This window comes from Pleurodeles waltl, chromosome 12 (genome assembly GCF_031143425.1).
Source record: "Pleurodeles waltl isolate 20211129_DDA chromosome 12, aPleWal1.hap1.20221129, whole genome shotgun sequence".
In the NCBI taxonomy this organism is placed as follows: Eukaryota; Metazoa; Chordata; class Amphibia; order Caudata; family Salamandridae; genus Pleurodeles; species Pleurodeles waltl.
The window spans coordinates 610,408,912-610,433,213 of NC_090451.1; the positions used below are offsets into that span (position 1 = coordinate 610,408,912).

At 48.9% G+C, this 24,302-nt stretch overlaps 1 protein-coding gene across 2 annotated transcripts in view; it reads right to left on the reverse strand.

Annotated features, from left to right (window-relative positions):
* Positions 1 to 3,011: 3,011 nt before the first annotated feature.
* Positions 3,012 to 24,302, reverse strand: part of LOC138267607 (SLAM family member 9-like) — a 345,225-nt gene continuing 323,934 nt past the window's right edge. For both annotated transcript variants that reach the window (XM_069216670.1, XM_069216668.1), the window contains one exon: positions 3,012 to 4,447. In XM_069216670.1, coding sequence (XP_069072771.1) covers positions 4,316 to 4,447 — 132 coding nt within the window. In that variant the 3' untranslated portion in view covers positions 3,012 to 4,315. The remainder of the gene's footprint in view (positions 4,448 to 24,302) is intronic.

The following is a 24,302-nucleotide window of genomic DNA, read 5'->3' on the forward strand; positions in this document are numbered from 1 at the left end:
GTAATTAATAACCGCAACTGTGCAAACATTAAATAAATATAATTATTAACCAAAACTGTGCAAACATTAAATAACAATAAAGCAAGGCGCGCACTATCTTAAAGCACGTTAAAAAAAAATATTAACCAAAGCTGTGCAAACACAAGTTAAAGGCAACGCACGCAGAGCACCAAAAATATAAAAAAATTTAAACCGGCTCTAAACATACTGATTGCCACAGTGCAACTACAAATACAAAAAAAAAAAAAGTTCCACAAACATATAAAAAGGAAACCTGTGTGTGAAGATTGTACTTGGTCGCTGCACTTTGGGAGGGATAAACACAAAAGGAGGCATGATAACTGCATGCCCGAAACCAATAGCAAACAAAGAATACAATTATGACAAGCACACAGCCAATAAGAAGCCAAGAGCTGGGCATAGAGCCCATAGAGCAATTACATCAGTCTGAGAGACAGCGCATGCGTGCTGCCTAGGCTCGACCTAAAAAAGAACGTAACACATATAATTGTCTTTAAAACCTCACAGTGGGTATCACATAACTGCACACAAAAACAAACAAAGCTACATTAAGTGAAACTGTGCTAGCAGTGTGATTTGAATTTTTTAATTGTCCATTATTTTTTAGCAACGTAGTTAATTATAAAATACTTCAAAAATGTAGGTCACATTTAAAAGCTCTACAACTCTACTCTTTCATTTCTGTCACACATCAGAAAACAAAGAAGTCTTCTCTCGAAATACTGAACCCTTGTTTTGAAAGAAAACGCTAAGTTATTTGCTAAAAAGGAACACTTTAATATGTAGAAATGCCAGGTCCTCAGCTCTCTTACATACATTCTTATTCATTTATAAAATATGTACCTGTTAAAAAATCACAATAGCTTGTTTCAAACGTTTTCCAACTAGGTCCGCTGAAACAAATCAGTGCTGGATTACAATCAAGTTTTCTAAGATTGTTTCCAAAACATAGAAAAAAATGAATTGACTCAAAGAAATGAAAACTTTACATTAAAGACTCTATAGAGAAAATACTGTATTAATGCAATGTACCTATTAACAACTTAAAGTACATAACCATAGACATTATGATAAATTGGTTTATTAAAATTGTTGGTTAGTAAAATTAAAAATGTATTAGGAGATAATTTGCAACGGGGGCTCAGAAATTTCGACTGCCTAGGGGCCTCCACAGGGTTTAAACCAGGACTGGACAGGATGCTACAGTAGAATTGGTCTTGAGTTCACCATTTCAATTATCTAAGTGAGCTTCTGATGAAGCATGAATATATTAAGGAAGAGAACAATAAATGACCTACATCATCACCAAGGCCAGACTGGGAACCCAAAGCAGCCCTGGCAAAATTTGTCAGAATAGCCCCTATGGGGTGCATAGCGAATGAGCTTGACCACTACAATGGGGCTTGAGGGGGTTCTGCCCCACCAAGAAAATTTGGGGAAAAAATGGCAAAAACTGTGACTTCTGCAACACATTTTCATTAAATATTCAACTGTGTTAGTTTTTAAAACACAGTAAATGATGACCTTAGAGTGCATCAGGATACCACATTCTTTATTGGGGATCTTCAATTAATCCCTCACCACCACCCTCTATTGGTGCTTCTCTCTTTTCTCCATAGCCCCTCTCTCACATGTATTTCATCTGTTTTCTAGTGCCTCTCTTACCAGTGTAAGGTGTTGGAGCACTTTACATCACACGCACATACAGAGACATTGAATCATACATTTGTAAATCACTGTATAGAAAATGTTACATAAGACAAAGGGGACTTCAAGATGTAGGATTCACATCAACCCTACTGGTAGGCATTTTTTAAGAGTGCTTGTTCTGGGGAAGCATAAACTCGGGATTCAGAATGTAACACATTGGTTATAGTTGAGTTTACTAACAATTTATTTCTACCCAAACAAGCCCTTTTTAGCAAAATTAGGATAATCAAAGACAGGGATAAAACACATAACTTTCTAACCTGTACAATGCAGTTTGCATGCAGCTCTTCAATCACAGTTCTTAGCTCACTGTGCTGGAATATGATTGTAACTTATGAAACTGCACAGTAACACAAGGATTTCTGTGAAAGAAGCAGTATTCCATTCAGAATTGCACATACAATACTGTTCTGTGACCTGCATAGTGCACATTCTTTGCAGCAGGCATATTAACCCTCTTTGCTACCTTGCATGAGTAAAAACTGCCACTAGACAAAATTCTGATCTCTCTCCAGTAGGTGCATTAATCAGACCAGAGTATCTTGGCACATTTATTGTTGCCTAAAGACCCGTTGGATACACAAAAAACTCTGCACTGTTTTTAAAACTGCTGTACTGCTCCAAAACCGGCTCCCAGTAACAAAAATGCCTCCCCACCCTTCCAGCCTCCTGGGGAAACACGTGGTACCCGGTGGCCAGTCTGGCCTTGATCACCACCCAAAGATCAGCCAATGGTTTAGTGAGGCTTAATCTAAACGCTAACAGACGTTGTTCATTCTTTTTTAAACATTTCCTTGATAAATGTCTCTTAAAATGTGGTTCTCTTACTTGAAACTCCATGGCATCACTATCATGACGGAAGCCTTTAGAGCTTCCCATTTCTCATGAAGTTACCTTTATATGTCTCCATGGACCATTTTCCATGAGCTTTGTCAACTGTGCGGAAACAGAGCTGCACAATTTTGCACCATCTGTGCTATTGGTTGAATAAGGAATGGAACAAACAGATTCCCCAAAATTATTTCAAGTGCGAGAGATGTAATGTAGTTAAGCGATGTTCACTTCCTTTGTTCAGCATTCAAATAACATCAGATGCAAATATGAGATCATTTTATTCCTTATTACCACACCCATCTCAAATATAGGTAGCAATTAAGTCTGCAAATAATCTTTCTTCCTGATTTGACTTTTCCAATCCCTTGAATCTAATCATTTTATTTTTTACCTGATAGCACCTCGCCAAGAGCATCAGTATATAAGTCTAGTTATTTTCTGAACTGCAGTCATTGGTACTGTGAAGGTCCTGGGGATTGTGAATGTTTTTTCAACTCCTTAACACAATCAATTCCTTATATAGAGTTTCTCCCAATCTCAGTATACCCCCTACTGCACCTCAATAAAACTGGACATCATTTGATTGAAAGTGCTTGAACATCATTGGATTGGAAGGCCTATGACATGACTGGTTCAAGTTTTAAAACCTTACATCAGCCACTGAACGCCAAAAGTAAAGCATGATGAAATAACAACAAATTCAATTTGATTCTTACTTGCATTATGTGAAACATAGACATTTTCGAGGAATTGTTAATTTTAATCAACACATGTCACTTCCAGTGTCACTTATTGGCCATAAGGAACGTTCAAAACAAAACGTGTTAGTTTAAATGAACTATTCTGTGGGAGTTACACGTGAAAGATGTCGAATTCCATCCAACAAGGAAAATGCTTTATTAATACGATTTGGACCACTGAACAACAGTGGAGTAGCAACACTGCATTTGCGCTTTTGCAGTCAAGGAGTCTGGTTCAGTGCCAACAGTTGGACAGTGAAGAGTAGTCATAATTAGGTGTAGATGGCCAACTCGCACCAATATAATAGGATCAATTAAACATTTTATTCACAGAATGCCGTGCAGATCTGACCAATCTTGTAGAAAGAAAAGTAAAGTAGAGTTTCTTTACACAAATACACTAGGAGAGTGGTACTTTTGCAGTACAACCTACTCTTTTGCTTAGCATTGTGCTGAAATGTCCATGACCAGTAAATCAAGAAAACAATTGAAGATGAGTGGTGTTTTGATGAGATCTTCCACACAGTCCATTTTACTGAGATCCTCTGCAGACTGTCTTTTGTGAGAAATATCACCAAGATAGTTTTAGCAAGAGAAATAGACTTGCTTTTAGATGATTTTTAGAGGGGACTAGTGAATCTTTTTTAGTCACAGACTTTTATAGATACAGTGTTTGGGGCCAGTTACACAAACCATATGTGCAGTACTGATACGAATAATGCTGCAAATCGGAACAGACTGGTAAAAAAAACTTGTATACCCTTATAATAGGCAATATGTGGTTAAATAACATACCCGTATTTCTGCCATTTTTTTATTCATTGTGTTTTCTTTAAGAAGGGACAGGAAATAGTGAAGTAATTTAAGTTCTAACTTTGGAAAACTGTTGCTGCCCAGACCCTACTGGCAGGATAAAGTTAAAACATGTAAAAAGAATGTGACAGTGCACATTCTGCCTCCAACTGCATGTCGGTTCTAACAGCCCAATGCACAATCCCAATCACTCTTTTTCAATAAACCTCCCTCTTGCTGGCTTCAGTAGATGTCCGTTTGGGATGCGACTGGATATTCTGATAGACAGTCGTCTCCGTTAACTTTCCTTTTTGCAGGTTCATAGGGTAATCCTCCAAGTGATACCTGTCCTAAAACAAAAGAAAATGCAATTATTATTTCCCGTCACCTTTCAAAACTTTTTACTACACAGCTTCTGGTATTTCTGTAACATTCATTGGTTTATTTTGACTACTGAACATGTGGCAACAAGCTCAAACCTCATAGTGAACTTAAAACAGATCAGTGTGTTTATCTTCACCAGAACTGAATTCGTTATGATTAATTACATAGAAGTAAAGTAAAAACACTTGTTTAAAAATCCCCTGAAAGGTTCTATACTTGCTTTGTGAACATCCACAATTGTTTTGTTAGGGTTCCTCATGATGCTTATAAATATCAGCTTTAATGTAACCAGTAATGCCATACTATACAAGCATAATTGTAAAGCATTGTGCTATTATTTATTTTTCAACCCATTCAATGTATCAATAATATTTATTTCATGGATCTCAGAAGGATGAAAGGTTTGGTGGACTCACTAAGATTCGAACCTTTGACCATTTGTTCAAGTACCAACTCCTACACAAGGAACATTAGTCCAATAACCCATCAGAATTGAAATAGGAAGCTTGCTGTGGCATCGTTTAGTGGTAGACATCTAACCTTAACTTCAAATCAAAATGTAATTTAGTTTGACAGCCTAAGGTTTAGTTTTAACCTTGGTCTGACAGTCAGGCGTAAGTTACTGTCAGATGGAGGAGCCGGCTCAAGTGATGGACTTGAAGAAAAGGGCACTTAAAGGGCAAAGATAAAGGGGTTGAAGTAAAGGTCATAACACTGATAAAGACAGAGTCGAAGTAATGATAAATATTGATGATGGCGTTAGAAGTAAATGGGATGAAGCAATGGTAGGTAGAATTAGTCAGGTTGAAGTACTTCTATAGTATAAAACTACCATAGGTAGGTGCCTTGCAATCTATGTGGTTTTACCCGTTTACTCAGTTATCTTTTGAAAGTTTTTTTATAGCTAGTTTTTGTATAAACAGCCCTATACAGAGACTTTCATAATTTATCTTTATTATTAATATGTATACAACACGTTCAAATATTTACACATACATTTACAACATCACGTCTTTTGCATAAAAACTGGTATTGGCATAAAAATGATTCATGGTTGTTGGACCTGGCCCTTTTACAGGGTTATTCCCCAGACTTTTTGCCTTTTGCCTCCTTATTTCTCTGACTTTTGTTGGCTGATGTTATGACTCTGAGCACTTTTTCACTGCTAACCAGTGCTAATGTGCATGTGCTCTCCCTTGGAAAATTGGTATGATTGGCTTATACCTCATTAGCATATCTATTTACCTATAAATCCCTTGTAAAGTGGTATCCCTATACCCATGGCCTGCAAATTAAATGCTACTAGTGGGCCTGCAGTGCTGCTTGCGCCACCCACTGAAGTAGCCTTTCAAACCTGTCTCAGGCCTGCTAGCGCAGGGCCTGTGTGCGCAGTTTTGTGCCACAGAGACCTGGCATCTAAATGTACTTGCCAGGCCCAGAACTCCCCTTTTACTACATGTAAGTCACGCCTAAGGTACGCCCTAGCTAGCCCTATGTGCAGGGTGCCATGTATGCAGAAAGCAGGACATGTGCCAGGTTGCGTGGCCTGTCCTGGTAGTGACAAACAGCCTAGCGTGATGTCTCACTGCTGTGAGTGCTGCCTTCTTATAGGATTGCATTAGAAATGTCCTGCCTTATGTGTAAGGGGTATTGTCTGATTTATGAGGGGGAGCGTAGGCATGTTAGGTATGGTGGTAATGGTGGTAAGAAATGCTGTTTACTGGTGTAGATGTATCTTTTATTACTATTACAGAAATGCCACTTCTAGAAAGTGAGTATTTCTCTGTGCTTATGACTCTGGTGTTTTGAGCTTGACTCCAATCCACGTCTGGGTAGACTGAGAGTTGGGGCTTTGTGCATACTTTTCAGATAGCCTGTACACAGGGAGGGTAGAGGTGTCACAGAGGTGCATCTACATATTGTATGGTCTTCCTGGGCTGAGAGAAGGGAGAGGTGGGGAACCTGCATTTGTAAAGCCTGTGCACTGGCCTCGCACAATAGGGTAATTTACCCCCCACTGATGTTTGGAGCCTGTGCTGGAGGAGAGAAAGGGCACTCCCAGTACCAGTTGTAACTGGTTGGAACCCCCTCTCCTCATTGTAAGAGACACTGCAAACTGAGTATAAGTACAGGGGAATTTTCCCCACAATTTGGACATTCTTGGAACTGAACAAAAGGCTGCTGGGAGGGCTCACCAGGAACCGCCATGGACTGCTGCTGTTGTGCTGACCTGTGACCCACAGGAGGAACTGCCACTGCGTGCATTCACTTTGTGCTGGCCTGTTGCTGGGCCCCACTGTCCTGTGCTCTACGTTGTGTCTCCCAGGGACTGGGTGCTGTGCCCCTGCCTCCCTTCCCACCTTGCTCTTCAGCGCAAAGGAGCGCTGTGCCCTGATTACAGAGCGCACAAGGAGCACTTTTTCTATTTGAACCCCTTTTGGGCACCTGGAGAAGCGCCTTGCTGAGTCCTCCAAACGCGCCAGAAGAAGTGCCCTGTCGTTTTTCCACAAAGCGCGCCTGGAGGAGTGTTTCTAAGGGTCCTTGGAGGGAGAATCACCACTGCAACCCGGATTACTCAAGGGCGTCTGAAACGCGCATCTTCCCGTGCCCCTGGGGCACAACACAGTGCAGATTGGAGCAACCGAGCTCCCAACAGTACCCCTGGAGCGCAGGAGCAAGTCTAGTGGTGCTCCCGAGGCACAGACTGGCATCACTTTTGGTTGCGCTTTCACCGCGGCGGCCCAGAAAGAGTTCAGGAGCAGTACGCGCACCACGTAGGGTGCGTATGCTCCCAGAGCGGAGTGAAGCACAGGCTCTGAAGAAATTGCGGTGCACACCTTCTCCTTTCCCTCTTGACGGAAGGGGTTTCCAGCCTTGGGAGGTTCTTCCTCCCGAGAGGCAGTTCATCTTGTTGCAAGACGCAGGCCGCAGGCCGCAGGAAGCAGAAAGGGAGTTCCATTCCCCCCCAGCCACTGCCTTAGGGGCACAATCAACCCGTAACTTACCTGGCATTGTTTGATGGCCCCCCCTTGGTGGTAGGGCCAGTGGAGGGTGGGGGTCTCTGAACTCGCGGGCCCCACAAGGGGCCCGTTAAGTAAATTAGAGAGGGTGCTGACCGCTCCTCTCCCGCAGGAGCCGAACTTGGCCCCCCTTGAGTGCACAGGGGCGCCGGAGACCCAACCTTATCCTTCCAGGCACTAGGAGGGCCTTGTTCTACAGAATCAGGTACTTTTGAGGACACTGGGAGGGTGGTATGCTCCAGGTTTATGTTTCTAAGGACATATATTTGCTACAATGTCCTGTTGCGGGTATGCTACGCTCATGTATGTTTTTTTTTTCACGTCTTGCCATAAAATTTTATAATGTTCCTGATATAGGCCTTTATGATATTTTCTATGACAAGTGCATTTATTGACTGTGATTCCTGACTACTGCTTATGTTGCAGAATCCTGAGTACTTACATGTTCTAATGTGATAACTGCTTATCCTTGCAGACTATTAGTAGCTTGTGTAACATTCTGACAACTGCTAAGGTAGCAGGGTATTACTGACGTGTAATGTTTGGTCTTATTATGTTTTGTGCAATACAGTTTATTTTTACATAGCTCAGTATTGTGTTTACTTTGTGGTGTACATACTGCGTTACGTGTGTTGTGCAAACGCTTCACACATTGCCTCCAGGTTTGGCCTGACTGCTCGTGCCAAGCTACCAAGAGGGTGAGCAGGGGTGTTATCTCGGATGTGTAACTCCCTTGCCCTAACTAGAGTGGGAGGGTTTTGCACGGCTTAGGCGCATACCCTAGCCAACCAGAAACCCCATTTTTAACAATGGTGATTAGTCATTAGGGGCAGGCAATGGAATAGTGAAGTCCAATCAGTATTTCAGAATTAAAAATGAATAATCAAATTGCCTTCAGTGAAATGCATTTTATATAAAGTAGCCACACTGTGAGAAACTGGGGCTGATTGCAGAGGCCCCCTAACTTTTTGCCCCCATTTTCCACTTTATGCTGGTGTTTTCCTGACTCTGATGGTGCCCTGGGTACTGCTAACCAGTCCCAGGGCCTGTGCTCTGTATAAAATGGATATGCAAATTAGGCTAATTATAATTGGCTAAGTAAACCTACCTATAAGTCCCTAGTATATGGTAGGGCATGTAGGTTTAGGGACCACAGCATAGGTGGTGCACACCTAGGTGCATTGCTGAGGTGCCCAGTGTCATTTTAAAAGCAGGCCTGCCTTGCTGGCTGCTTTTAAATTAAAGTTATATGCAAATTCGACTTTGGAATTAAAGGTACTTCCAAAGTCTTAAACTACCTTATTTTTACATATAAGTCACCCCTAAGGTGTGCCCTATGTGCCCCTATGGCTGGGTGCCATGTAACTATAAGCAGGGACTTTATAAAAATAGATTTATAAGCCCTGGTGAGGTAAAAACAGCCAAATTCGTTTTTCCCTCATTGAAGTAAATGGCCTTCATAGGCTAGATTGGGCAGACTTTATTTAAAATTTTAAAGTCTCCTTAAGTGTTACATACCAAGAATTTGGTATCAAATTGATTGTTATAATAAATCCCACAACTTCCAGTTGTTGGATTTAATATAACTAGTGCAGGTAAAAAGTTTAGACTTTACCCAAAAAGTTGCCAATTTCAGCTCTGCATTGTTTTTGCTGCTGTGCTCTGATTGGCCAGCCTGCAGCAGCTTCTGCCAGGCTACTTTAATGAGGTGTGAAGTGGCCTGACTTCACACAAAGGAATGTGCTTGGGGGAGATAATCTCCCCTCAGCAGATGGGGAAGCAGGAAGGGGGAGGGCTGCCAAACTGGTCTTCAAAGGCAGAGAAGGACATCTGGAGCACCCAGCAACACCCCCACATCCTGCAACCCCAGACAGCTAGGTGCCCCCTTGATTAGATTAGGAGAGGGCAGGAGAGGGGTGTGTTTATGATTTTTAGCCACACCAGTGGGTGGGCTCAGCCAGATCTCTCCTCCAAAAATCAGATTCATCCATTTTGGATTTTTAGAGACTGTTGCCTTCTGGGATGGATTTTTGCCACACTTCCCAGGAAGTGGTCATCACAGGGGGACGACCCTGTCCCTGATTGGAGGACCAGGGCCCCCCTGCTTTTCACCCAGGAGCAAGGATAAAACTGGCAGACCTGCACCCACGCCTCAGATCCCCACCAAATTTCAAGAAGAAAGAACTACAAGGAGAAGAAGGACTGCCCTGCTGGACCCCTGGCCTGCACCTGGACCCTGCACTCAGAAAGACTGCACCAGCTGCACACTTGGGCTTCACCACAAGAAGGACTTTGCCTGGCTTCCACTGGTTCAAGGAGGGACTCCCTGTTTGCTACAGGTGAAAAATTGCTAACCAGAGTCCCCTGCACCAACTCCCGAAAAAGTGACCAGCTGACCACTGTCCAGTGGCCAAAAAGGAGTTTGTGCCAGGTGCATTCTGGGAGTTGAAGTCCGCACTTCCCAAGGACCATCACAGAACTTCTGGACCCTTGGGGTGAGCTGTGGACCCCAAAAGAACCTTAAAAGAACATCTGGGTGAAGCCCCAGAAGTTTGGAAAAGATTGGAGAAATTTTGGAAAAAAGCTCCATAAAGTGACCGACCCGACGCGGAAATTCTAGCCGGCTTGCCTCAACCGCGACCCGGCCTGACTTCGTGGTTCGTCCCGGTAAAGAAAAACATCCAAAAAAGAGACTAAGTCCGAACGTAAAAAGTTGACCGGGACCTTCCAGCCATCGTATCCGAGAAGGGCTCCACGGACGTCGGATCAAGATCCAGGTTTACCCCGGTCGAAGGATTTTCATCTCGAAAAAACGACTAAGTCCGAAGGTAAAAATCACCACCGAGGAAACCGACTTCGCGTATCCGGACAAGGGCTCCAGGAGGTCGGATCCAACTGGCAGGTTCGTCCCGGTGAAGAAAAACTTCAAAATAAAGACTAAGTCAGAAGGTAACTTTTTAACCGAGGCTTCCCGCGACCTGTAGCCGAGCAGGGCTCCATCGCGGTCGGCCTGAAAGTTTGACTTTGTCCCGGTCCTGGTGCAACCAGATGACCCGATTGGCGCTTTTTGTTTCTATGCGCTAGAAAATAATAATACTTTAAAAATTCATATCTCCGGTTCCCCTGAACCGATTTTAATCGTTTTTGTGTCATTTTAAAGATAAAAATATAAGCTATTTTTATAAATTGGTTTTGGATTTTTAAACTGTTTCCTGTGTTTTATTTAATTACTGTTGTGTGATATTTGAATGCTTTACACTTTGTCTCCTAAGTTAAGCCTTTATGCTCGATGCCAAGCTACCAAGGGTAGAGCTGGGATTAATTTACTGAGACCTAACTGTACTTTTGTGGAGGTTTGTGGCTTGTTGCTAGGTGTAGGTACCTACCTGCCCTACCAATAACCCATTTTCCAACACACACACACTAACACAAAGACACATATTCTCCCTCTCTTTGAGAGGAGCCATTTCCAGTGCACGACGCAACTTCACAGAACTAAAAAAAACAACAGTGTATCAGATGTTCTTCTTTTTTTCTTAAGGTACAGTGCTCTGTTCATGGTGGCAAAGTATGTGTGTGTATGGCAGTGAAGGGGCAAATCAAAGCAGACATCAAAAGGTTTCTACAACAGACCATTCTCCTTCTTTGCAGCTGTGCTGATTTGGTTTGATTTAGATATTGGTGGCTGGATTACTCCGTCACATTGGTGACAGATATCCCGTCCACTAAACTCTAAATCCCATAATTTCCTATGGGATTTAGATTTTGGCAGATGGGATATTCTTCATCGTTGTGAAGGAGTAATCCGTCCACCAATAGCTAAATCAGCCACTAACATTTAGGGCCGGATTTAGAGTTTGGCGGAGCGGGTTACTCCGTTACAAACGTCCGCTATCCCGTCTGCCATATTACAATTCAATTATAGTCTATGGAACTTGTATTATGGCAGATGGGATATCAGTCACGTTTGTGACAGAGTAACCCCTCTGCCAAACTCTAAATCAGGCCCCTTGTTGATAAACATTTCAGGGCTGAAACTCTAAAAGGATGGGCTGGAGGAGGAAAAGCTCTTTCCTGACCCCAGCTCAGCCAGAGGGGAGGGACCCTGGGTTGGGAGACCAGTTACAGGGGGGCACCTCTGAACTGGTGGGTGAGCTGACCAGGACGACTGACACCAGCTCCCTGGCAGTTCTGGATTCTGGGGGTGCCAATCCTTCTTGTAGGAGGCGTAACCCTAGAAGGAGGGCCAATAGGAGAGACTCTCCCCTGACCAATGTTCAGGTTATGGGACCAGTCCATAGCCTAGAAGACCAGTGGCGGGGGGTAACTCCTAAACGTGTGGGAAGGAGAGTGGAGAGAGAATGCTAGAGAGAATGCCAAGCACCTGGGGGTCCCGACCCCCCACTCAGAAAGGTTTCAGAGACCAGAGGCCCCGGGATGGCCTGGGACCTGGCTCTGGCCACAGACAACTAAGACGCCTTCATGGGTTAGCTTAGATTGTCTGGAGAGCATAGACTGAGGGATTCAACTGGGTTCAGATTGGCATAGAACTGGATCATGCCCCTGCAGTTGTGGGCCAGGGTCCTGGTTCTATCGCCCCAAGCAGGAAAGTCCATCAAGGTATTGATTGGTCTCCCCTGGCTTTAGGCTGATAGGGGGTCATGTTGGACCTGGCCCTTTTACAGGGTCATTCCACAGACTTTTTGCCTCCTTATTTTTCTGACCTTTGTTGGCTGACGTTATGACTCTGATCACTTTTTCACTGCTCCTTGGAAAATTGGTACGAATGCCTTATACCTCATAAGCATATCTAATTTACCTAGAGGTCCCTTGTAATGTGGTATCCCTATACCTAGGGCCTGTAAATTAAATGCTACTAGTGGACCTGCAAAGCTGCTTGCACCACCCACTGAGGTAGCCTTTCAAACCTATCTCAGGCCTGCTCGTGCAGGACCTGTGTGCGCAGTTTTCTGCAACAGGGACCTGGCATCTAAATTTACTTGCCAGGCCCAGAACTCCCCTTTTACTACATGTAAGTCACCCCTAAGGTACGTCCTAGCTAGCCCTATGGGCAGGGTGCCATGCATGTGGAAGGCAGGACATGCGCCAGGTTGCGTGGCCTGTCCTGGTAGTGACAAACAGCCTAACTTGGTGTCTCACTGTTGTGAGTGCTGGCTTGTCATAGAATTGCATTAGAAATCCCTGCCTTATGTGTAAGGGGTATTGGGGGTCATTCTGACCTCAGCGGTAAAAGGCGCTTACCGCCGGTCAGAAGACCGCCATAATACCGCCGCGGCGGCGGTATGCCGCTACGGTCATTCTGACCCACAACTGCCAAACCTCCAAAAATCCGAACTCCACTGCAGTCCGCCACATCAGCGGTCAGTGGTAAACTGGAGATGACCAAACCTCCACCGCCACGCCAACAGAAATACGCCCATGCCATTACGACCCACGAATCCACGCGGCGGTCTTTCAAACGCGGTATTCCATTGGCCGTACACACCGCCGCGGTCAAAATACACACCCAGCACCAAAACACAGCCACATTGGACAATTTGAAATACACACACCTGAAACACATACACACACCACTCCCACACAATCAATACGATATAAAACACACACCCACATCACCCACAAACCCCTACAACCAAAGATCAGAGACGAAGGAGAGAGAGACACATCATAGAATATAGAGCTATACACACAGAGGCACACTACACCATCACACACACCACATAGAAGCACAAAGCACCACACACCAACACACTCATCACCACATACACCACCCCACACCTCATCCACACCACCCCATGGCACCCCAAAGGCACCCACGGTTTTCGGACCAAGAAGGTGGAGGAAATTATAAGAGTTGAACCCCAGCTCTTCGGCTCACAGGTGCAGCACACCACTATAGCCAGGAAGGCGGAGCTATGGCAGCGGATCGTGAACAGGGTCAACGCGGTGGGACAGCATCCCAGAAATCGGGAGGACATCCGCAAACGCTGGAACGACCTACGGGGGAAGGTGCGCTCGATGGTGTCAAGGCACAACATCGCGGTGCAGAAGACTGGCGGCGGACCCCCACCCACCCCACCAGAATTCACAGCATGGGAGCAAGAGGTCTTGAACATCCTGCATCCTGAGGGCCTCGCTGGAGTAGCCGGAGGAATGGACTCTGGTAAGTCGAATCTCAACTACTTCATCCCCCCCACCCACCAGCATGCCAACCCACACCCTCACCCCCAACCCCCCATCACACATCCTCCCTGAGAATGTCTCTCCAGCACAACCCACCCAACCCAACACCAACCCCTGCATGCCACCACAAACTATGGACACCCATCACCTAAGCATGACCACTGCACATACCCATCCCCCCCCCACAAACCACCCTCACAACACCTCCCCCAAGGGAATGCCAGCACTGGGGGACAAGGGCACCCATAAATCGTACGCAATTGCACACACAGAAACAATAACCATACTCTCTTACCCCATGCAGGACCCGAACGCCAACACACCGGTCAGGAGGGTCCAGAAATGTCCATCCCACCCCCGGAACAGGCCCCCAGTGATGACAGCAGCTCTGTCGACCTTGAACCTGATGACCAGCCCGGACCATCAGGGACCTCTGGGCAGTGGGTTCCCCACACACAGACACAGGCCACAGCAGACCCAACCCCCTCTGGGAACACCAGCACAGCTCCCACCCAGCGGGCCCATGCCTCTGTCTCTAGGACAGGTCAATCAGCGGTGTGTCTGCCACTACAGGGCACCCAGGCTAACCCACCACCCCAACAACAACAGGGACCTGGGGGCAGTGGTAGTGGGCACACCGTCCAGGGGACAGAGGCCGGGGGAAACCAGGCAACTCGGAGGGCTGCTGTGCGACAGGGGGGGGAGGAAAGGCCCAGGGAACCCACTCTCCTAGAGGCCCTCACCACCATCATGGGAGCCTACCACCACTCCCAAGAGACGATGGCGACGGTACTGGCCAGGTTCACGGAGATCCAGGCACAGCAGGAGGAACGCTACATGGGGATCAGAGACGAGCTTAGGAACATCGGGACCGCAATGGGGACCATCGTCCTGGCCCTCAACCGGATAGAAGACACGTTGCGGGACCATGTGGCACCACACAGGGCCCCTGTCACTAGCCCGGACCAGGAACAGCCTACCACCTCCGCCGGCGCTAGTGGACAGGAGGTCCCCACACCCCACACAACGTCAGGCCACCAGAACCCCACCTCCTGCTGAAGAACAACCACCCCGCAAGAGGAGCCTGAGATAAAAAAAAAAGACAGAGTAGGATGCCAAGACCCCCGCCAGCATGAGATACCCCCTGAAGTCATCCCACTGTCCCACATTGCCACCCTGTCCAACCTTGAACTGCCCCTGCTCCATCCTTCCACCGGCATATGGACAATGCACCTGTGAGACTGAGAACTGGACTCTGCCATGGACATTACTCCACCCCCACCCATCACCGTCTTACTATCATGGACCAATATCTAGCACTAAAAATAAATCACTTATTTCACAGAAATCAGTTTGGAGTCATGCTGTATTATTTACAAAAGTAGTACACATTACAGTTCAATTTGTGTTCTGTCAATTGGTGATGACAACATACCAATGTCAATACGCTGTAGTTCATGGGCAAACCAAGCAGAAGTCACGCACTGAGTCACACAGCACTGAGAAGGGAAGGGAAAATCAAAAATTAGTTAAAAAGAGCTGGGGGGAAATAGAGAAAGTAGAGATGCAGGAGGCTCTAAGTAAATGTGAAATGGCGTGGATGATTCTTACCTGTGGGCTACTGAAAATACTGTTGTATAACAGTTTCCCTGTTGTCTGTGTTCTCCCCGTCGTCTTCCTCCTCTTCACTCTCCACAGGCTCCACGGCTTCTACAACACCACCATCTGGACCATCCTCCTGCAGGAAAGGCACCTGGCGTCGCAAAGCCAGGTTGTGCAGCATACAGCAGGCCACGATGATATGGCACACCTTCTTTGGTGAGTACATTAGGGATCCACCTGTCATATGCAGGCACCTAAACCTGGCCTTCAGGAGGCCGAAGGTCCGCTCGATCACCCTCCTAGTACGCCCATGGGCATCATTGTACCGTTCCTCTGCCCTTGTCCTGGGATTCCTCACTGGGGTCAGTAGCCACGGCAGGTTGGGTTAACCAGAGTCACCTATTAGCCACACATGCTGTCTGTGTAGCTGTTCCATCACATAAGGGATGCTGCTATTACGCATGATATACGCGTCACGCACTTACCCAGGGAACTTGGCATTTACATGGGAGATGTACTGGTCTGCCAAACAGACCACCTGGACATTCATAGAATGGTAATTTTTCCTGTTTCTGTACACCTGCTCATCGTCATTTGGGGGTACTAAAGCCACATGCGTCCCATCAATGGCACCAATGATGTTGGGGATATGTCCAAGGGCATAGAAATCAGCCTTCACTGTAGGCAAATCACCCTCCTCTGGGAAAATGATGTAGCTCTGCATGAGTTTCATCAGGGCAGACAACACTCTGGACAAAATCTTGGAAAACATAGGCTGAGACATTCCAGATGACATGGCCACTGTTGTCTGGAATGAGCCACTTGCCAAAAAATGGAGCACAGACTGAACCTGCACTAGAGGGGGAATTCCTGTGGGTTGGCGGATGAGGGACATCAGGGCTGGCTCCAGCTGGGCACACAGTTCATGGATAGTGGTTCGGTCAAGTCGGTATCGGAGTATAATATGGCGTTCTTCCATTGTCGACAGGTCCACCAGCGGCCGGTACACGCGAGGATTCCTCCTTCTCATCGCAAGTCCCAGCGGACGGTGCCTAGGAAGGAGAATATGGAGCACAGAGTCAATCAACTCACAGGTACGTTCACCACAGCTTGCACAGTACACGATAATGTATGGATTGCTATGCTTGTATGTGTGGCAATGCAAGGCCTAGGCCTGTGTGACGCAGTTGAAATTAAGCCATGTGGGCCCTTGAAATGGCGGCTGCCTGACCTGTGAAGTGGGACAATGGGATGTGAGGTCACTGTGCTGGCGTGGCACACCGTGGCAGTAGGCGGCTGAAGACCGCTGTGCGAAGACGCATTGGTTAACAATGATCCCTATGGGTTTCATGAGCCAATGACGATGTGCGCCGGCGGTCGCGGTACGCACCGCCGCGGTACGCACCGCCGCGGACGTGACCGCCATTTTCTATCTGCTTAATCACTCGAGACCTGATCATCCACAGGAGAGGACCTATACTGCAAGTGCTGCTGTGAACTCGGTCTGGAAGTGACAATGGCTGCTGCGACTGGGGAAAGGGCCCCTGCCTTCACGTCTGAAGAGTTGGAGAAACTTGTGGATGGGGTCCTCCCCCAGTATGCGCTACTCTACGGTCCTCCAGACCAACAGGTAAGTACACTGAGTGCACATTGAATGGGTTATGCCTGTGTGGAGTGGCGTGGATGTAAGTTGGTGGGGTGGGGAGAAAATGAGGAGTGCAACGCACGGCAGATGAGAGAATGTGCCACATGGCAAGGTTGGGGAGGGGGGGGCATTCACATCTAACATGCAGAAAAATGACGTTTTTTCTTTCCCACCCTGTACATGTCAAACAGGTCAGCGCCCATCAGAAAATCGACATTTGGCGTGCCATCGCCAAGGAAGTCCGGGCCCTGGGGGTCTACACCAGACGGGGCACCCACTGCCGCAAGAGGTAGGAGGACATCCGCCGCGGAACCAGAAAGACCGCCGAGTCACTGCTGGGGATGGCCTCCCGACCTAGGAGGGGTGCCAGTCGTACCCTGACCCCCCTGATGTCCCGGATCCTGGCGGTGGCCTACCCTGATTTGGATGGGCGCTTGAGGACATCACAGCAGACACAAGGGGGTGAGTATCTGCACATTCTGCTATCTTTACGCGCAGTTGAGGCGTCTGGGTGGGGGAGGAGGGCTGTGGGTGACAGTAGGCCAGGGCGCTTTCTGTAGTGTAGTCCCCTCCCTTAGACATGGCCCTGTGCCCCCGCCCCCCACCTCTGTAGGGTGCCAAGTACAGCTATCCATAGTCCTGCATCACACATGTGCGCGTTTGTTGTCCCTAGACCTGTTGGCTCAGTCAGAAGTACTGAGTAGTGTACCCCGATTGCGCGGCTTAGTGCATGAGTGTAGGAAAGTACCATCTTGCCTGGCATGTTACCCCCATTTTTCACTGTATATATGTTGTTTTAGTTGTATGTGTCACTGGGACCCTGTTCACCAGGGCCCCAGTGCTCATAAGTGTGCCTGAATGTGTTACCTGTGTAGTGACTAACTGTCTCACTGAGGCTCTGCTAATCAGAACCTCAGTGGTTATGCTCTCTCATTTCTTTCTAAATTGTCACTAACAGGCTAGGGACCAATTTTACCAATTTACATTGGCTTACTGGAACACCCTTATAATTCCCTAGTATATGGTACTGAGGTACCCAGGGTATTGGGGTTCCAGGAGATCCCTATGGGCTGCAGCATTTCTTTTGCCACCCATAGGGAGCTCTGACAATTCTTACACAGGCCTGCCACTGCAACCTGGTGAAATAACGTCCACGTTATTTCACAGCCATTTTACACTGCACTTAAGTAACTTATAAGTCACCTATATGTCTAACCTTTACCTGGTAAAGGTTAGGTGCAAAGTTACTAAGTGTGAGGGCACCCTGGCACTAGCCAAGGTGCCCCCACATTGTTCAGAGCCAATTCCCTGAACTTTGTGAGTGCGGGGACACCATTACACGCGTGCACTACATATAGGTCAATACCTATATGTAGCTTCACAATGGTAACTCCGAATATGGCCATGTAACATGTCTAAGATCATGGAATTGCCCCCTCTATGCCATCCTGGCATTGTTGGCACAATTCGATGATCCCAGTGGCCTGTAGCACAGACCCTGGTACTGCCAAACTGCCTTTTCTGGGGTTTCACTGCAGCTGCTGCTGCTGCCAACCCCTCAGACAGGTTTCTGCCCCCCTGGGGTCAAGCCAGGCTTGTCCCAGGATGGCAGAACAAAGGACTTCTTCTGAGAGAGGGTGTTACACCCTCTCCCTTTGGAAAATGGTGTGAAGGCAGGGGAGGAGTAGCCTCCCCCAGCCTCTGGGAATGCTTTCTTGGGCACAGATGTGCCCAATTCTGCATAAGCCAGTCTACACCGGTTCAGGGACCCCTTAGCCCCTGCTCTGGCGCGAAACTGGACAAAGGAAAGGGGAGTGACCACTCCCCTGACCTGCACCTCCCCTGGGAGGTGTCCAGAGCTCCTCCAGTGTGCTCCAGACCTCTGCCATCTTGGAAACAGAGGTGCTGCCAGCACACTGGACTGCTCTGAGTGGCCAGTGCCACCAGGTGACGTCAGAGACTCCTTTTGATAGGCTCCTTCAGGTGTTAGTAGCCTATCCTCTCTCCTAAGTAGCCAAACCTTCTTTTCTGGCTATTTAGGGTCTCTGTCTCTGGGGAAACTTTAGATAACGAATGCAAGAGCTCATCAGAGTTCCTCTGCATCTCTCTCTTCACCTTCTGATAAGGAATCGACTGCTGACCGCGCTGGAAGCCTGCAAAACTGCAACAAAGTAGCTAAGACGACTACTGCAACTCTGTAACGCTGATCCTGCCGCCTTCTCGACTGTTTTCCTGCTTGTGCATGTAGTGGGGGTAGTCTGCCTCCTCTCTGCACCAGAAGCTCCGAAGAAATCTCCCGTGGGTCGACGGAAACTTCCCCCTGCAACCGCAGGCACCAAAAAGCTGCATTACCGGTCCCTTGGGTCTCCTCTCAGCACGACGAGCGAGGTCCCTCGAATCCAGCAACTCTGTCCAAGTGACCCCCACAGTCTAGTGACTCTTCAGTCCAAGTTTGGTGGAGGTAAGTCCTTGCCTCACCTCGCTGGGCTGCATTGCTGGGAACCGCGACTTTTGCAGCTACTCCGGCCCCTGTGCACTTCCGGCAGAAATCCTTTGTGCACAGCCAAGCCTGGGTCCACGGCACTTTAACCTGCATTGCACGACTTTCTAATTTGGTCTCCGGCGACGTGGGACTCCTTTGTGCAACTTCGGTGAGCACCATTTCACGCATCCTTGTAGTGCCTGTTTCTGGCACTTCTCCGGGTGCTACCTACTTCAGAGAGGGCTTCCTTTCTTGCTTGACGTCCCCTCTCTTTCCTGGTCCAATTTGCGACCTCCTGGTCCCTCCTGGGCCACAGCAGCATCCAAAAACTCTAATCACACAATTTGCAGCTAGCAAGGCTTGTTGGCGTTCTTTTGGCGGGAAAACACTTCTACACAACTTTACACGGCAAGAGGGATCCGTCCTCCAAAGGGGAAGTCTCTAGCCCTTTTCGTTCCTGCAGAAACTGCAGCTTCTTCTGTCCAGTAGAAGCTTCTTTGCACCCGCAGCTGGCATTTCCTGGGCATCTGCCCATCTCCGACTTGCTTGTGACTTTTGGACTTGGTCCCCTTGTTCCACAGGTACCCTAGATTGGAAATCCACAGTTGTTGCATTGTTGGTTGGTGTCTTTCCTGCATAATTCCTTTATCACGACTTCTTTGTCTTTTGGGGAACTTTAGTGCACTTTGCACTCACTTTTCAGGGTCTTGGGGAGGGCTATTTTCCTAACTCTCACTATTTTCTAATAGTCCCAGCGACCCTCTACAAGGTCACATCGGTTTGGGGTCCATTCGTGGTTCACATTCCACTTTTGGAGTATATGGTTTGTGTTGCCCCTATCCTTATGTGTCCCCATTGCATCCTATTGTAACTATACATTGTTTGCACTGTTTTCTAAGACTATACTGCATATTTTTGGTATTGTGTACATATAACTTGTGTATAATTGCTATCCTCATACTGAGGGTACTCACTGAGATACTTTGGCATATTGGCATAAAAATAAAGTACCTTTATTTTTAGTATATCTGTGTATTGTGTTTTCTTATGAGATTGTGCAAGTGACACTTGTGGTACTGTAGTAGCTTCACACGTCTCCTAGTTCAGCCTAAGCTGCTCTGCTAAGCTACCATTATCTATCAGCCTATGCTGCTAGACACCCTATACACTAATAAGGGATAACTGGGCCTGGTGCAAGGTGCAAGTACCCCTTGGTACTCACTACAAGCCAGTCCAGCCTCCTACAATGAGGCACCTGTGTCTGTCCTCTCCGCCAACGGTGTACAAAAGGCATGCACTCAACCTGTTTTTATTTCTCCCCCCACCCTTTTTCTTCAAAATCTTGTACATGTGTGCATTAGCATCATCAGGCGGAGGAGATTTGGCATCGGAGCACGAGGGAGCTGCAAGTCACAAGGCCCCGGTGGGCACTGGAACAGACACCGAGGGCACCAGTGATCCGGAGGGCGAGGGGAGCACCACAACGGGGACCCGTGAAGACACCAGCGACACGGACACGTCCTCGGTTGGGAGCTCCCTAGCGGTGGCGGCAACATCCGGGCCCCCGCCTCTACAGGTACAGCCGCCACCCAGCGCACCAGCACCGCCCTCCCAGCAGCCCCTCAGCCTTCGCTCCGTGCCCGCTCGCCCAGGAAGGCAGGCGTCTCCTTTGCCCCTGGCACCTCAGCCCCTGCCCCTGTTACCCCTGCTGCCCTCAGTGAAGAGGTCATTGACCTCCTTCAGACCATCATTGTTGGGCAGACTACCCTTTTGAATGCCATCCAGGGGGTGGAAAGGGAGGTACATCGGAGCAATGCCTACCTGGAGGGCATTCATTCGGGTCAGGCTGCCCATCAACGATCGTTCAATGCTCTGGCCTCAGCACTGACGGCAGCCATTGTCCCTGTCTCCAGTCTCCCTCTTCTAACTGCCTCCACCCTTTCTCTGTCTCCTGTTCGTCAGCCTATCCCATCCACACCATCAGACCAGCCTGCACACACCTCAACACCCAAGAGCAGCTCATCCAGACACAAGCACCACCGATCCCACAAACACTCACCCAAGCAACACCCAGATGCAGACATTCCAACAGTCACTACCTCCTCTGTGTCCCCCTCCTCCTCGTCTCCCTCCTCCCTCCCTGTGACGTCTACAGTCACACCTGCATGCACACCACCATCAGCCAGTGCTTCCATCACCAGCACACCCTCCACTACAGTCCGCACACTTGCTGTCACCACCCCCACTGCCATTTACACGTCTCCGGTGTCCTCTCCCACTGTGTCTGTCACCCCCTCTTCCAAGACACACAAACGCAGGCAGACACCCAAACAACAGGCATCCAAGTCACGCCAGCCTACGTCACACTCACCTGCACCCAAGGACAGCACACCTGACTCTCCTACAACCACATCCTCTTCCTCCACTCCCATCACCACTACTCCTACCTTTTACCTTGGTCCTAAAAAAGTTTACCTCTCTAACCTTAACCTCTTTCCCTCCCCTGACCCACCCCCTCCATCTGCTAAGAGTCCCAAGAGCACCTCAGCCACCACCAGCCCAGCTTCGAGTGTCAAAGTGGTGCATGGGTTATGGAGTCCACCCTTTGGCGGCAGTGACACTTCAGTCAGCAGCAAGGGGACAGCCAGCCCCCCCCCAGGCAAGAGGACCCGGAAACTAAAGGGCCGCCGTGAGAGGACTGTCACGGCTGCCCCCAAGGAGCTAACTACGGCCACTTCACCTGCCACAACATCCAGGGGAGGCAAGGGCCTGAGAGCACCATCTAAGGAGCGAAAGGGCAGCAGGGCGGAGAGGTCAGCCAGCAGGAGCGCGGAGCAGGAGGGCCCCACAAGCCCCATCCCGGCTGCAAGGGACGACACCAAAGGGCCCAGGACTCCGTCCCCGAAGGGGCCTGCCACTGCACGGTCGGAGGGCGAGTGAGCAGGGTGTCCAGGCCAGGTCTGGCTCCCTAGACTTACTGGAAGAGCACCGCTGAACAGGGCCCCGCCGTGAAGACAGGCACCGCTGAACAGGGCCCCGCCGTGAAGACAGGCACCGCTGAACAGGGCCACGCCGTGCAGAAGAGCACCGCTGAACAGGGCCCCGCCGTGAAGACAGGCACCGCTGAACAGGGCCCCGCCGTGCAGAAGAGCACCGCTGAACAGGGCCCCGCCGTGAAGACAGGCACCGCTGAACAGGGCCCCGCCGTGAAGACAGGCACCGCTGAACAGGGCCCCGCTGTGCAGAAGAGCACCGCTGAACAGGGCCCCGCCGTGAAGACAGGCACCGCTGAACAGGGCCCCGCCGTGCAGAAGAGCACCGCTGAACAGGGCCCGCCATGCAGAAGAGCACCGCTGAACAGGGCCCCGCCGTGAAGACAGGCACCGCTCCGCTGGGCCCCGCCGTCTCAAGCACCGCTCCGCTGGGCCCTTCCTCTCAAGCACCGCTCCGCTGGGCCCTTCCTCTCAAGCACCGCTCCGCTGGGCCCTTCATCTCAAGCACCGCTCTGCTGGGCCCCTCATCTCAAGCACCGCTCTGCTGGGCCCCGCCGTCTCAAGCACCGCTCCGCTGGGCCCTTCCTCTCAAGCACCGCTCCGCTGGGCCCTTCATCTCAAGCACCGCTCCGCTGGGCCCTCCTGTCAAGCACCGCTCCGCTGGGCCCTTCCTCTCAAGCACCGCTCCGCTGGGCCCTTCATCTCAAGCACCGCTCCGCCGGGCCCTTCCTGCAAGCACTGTTCACGGTTCACTGTGCCCACCATGCATCCTCCTTGACCAGTGGAGAAATTTATCCACCTGATGGACTGTGGCTTTGCACTCCCCAGGATGGTACAGTGGGCAAGCCACCCACTGTAGAGACATTGAGAGACTGTGGCTTTGCACTCCCCAGGATGGTACAGTGGGCAAGCCACCCACTGTAGAGACATTGAGAGACTGTGGCTTTGCAATCCCCAGGATGGTACAGTGGGCATGGTGGGCCCTTCGTGGATCTGGCGTCGTGGACTCATGTGGCTGTGGTGCCCCCCCTTCCCTTCCCCCTGAGGTGCCTGTAGTTTTGTCACCAGATGCCCCTGCAGTGTTCTCTCCAAAGGACTCAGGTCTCCTGTGTGGGCTTTGCCCTTGTGTCGCTACACTTTGGCCCACGGACAATTCGAAATTGGTAACATGTGCAGGACTAATTGCTTCGGTTATCCACTGCTGTGTATATAGACTTTTTAAAATGTAAATATTTTTGCTAGTTGACCAATACTTATCAGAGGCTATTTTGTACATAAATTTTTATTCCCAATTTGATTCTGTCATTGCATTTTTTACGGGGGTTTGGGTGGTGTCACTGTGACTTGTTGCTCTGCATTGGTGTGTACATATTGGGAGGGGGTGGGGGTCGCATATGTGTGTGCCCGTAACCTTTCGTCCTCCCCCCTCCCGTGTGTCGTAGGTGCAGTACTCACCGTTGACGTCTGCGCCGGAGTTCGTACTCGTGGTAGATGAGCAGGTAGACGAGAGCAGGTATGATGTTCAATTCGGGTTCCATGCTGTCCTCCTTCTTCGTGGAGTGCGTAGAGGTGAGCGTTTTCCCGTTTGTAGTCTATTTTCCGCCGTGTTTTTATCGGCGGTGCTCCCGCCCCGGAAAAGGTGGCGGATTGGTGAGTTGTAATACTGTGGGCGGTACATTGTCTTCCGCCTGCCTGTTGGCGGTGACCGCCGCGCTGTTTGTTTGTACCGCCGTGGCGGTCGGAGTGTTAAAGTGGCGGGCTGTGTTGGCGGTTCCCGCCAGGGTCAGAATTCCATTTTTTGGACCGCCAGCCTGTTGGCGGGTTGGCCGCCGCTTTATCACCGACCGCCAGGGTTAGAATCAGCCCCATTGTCTG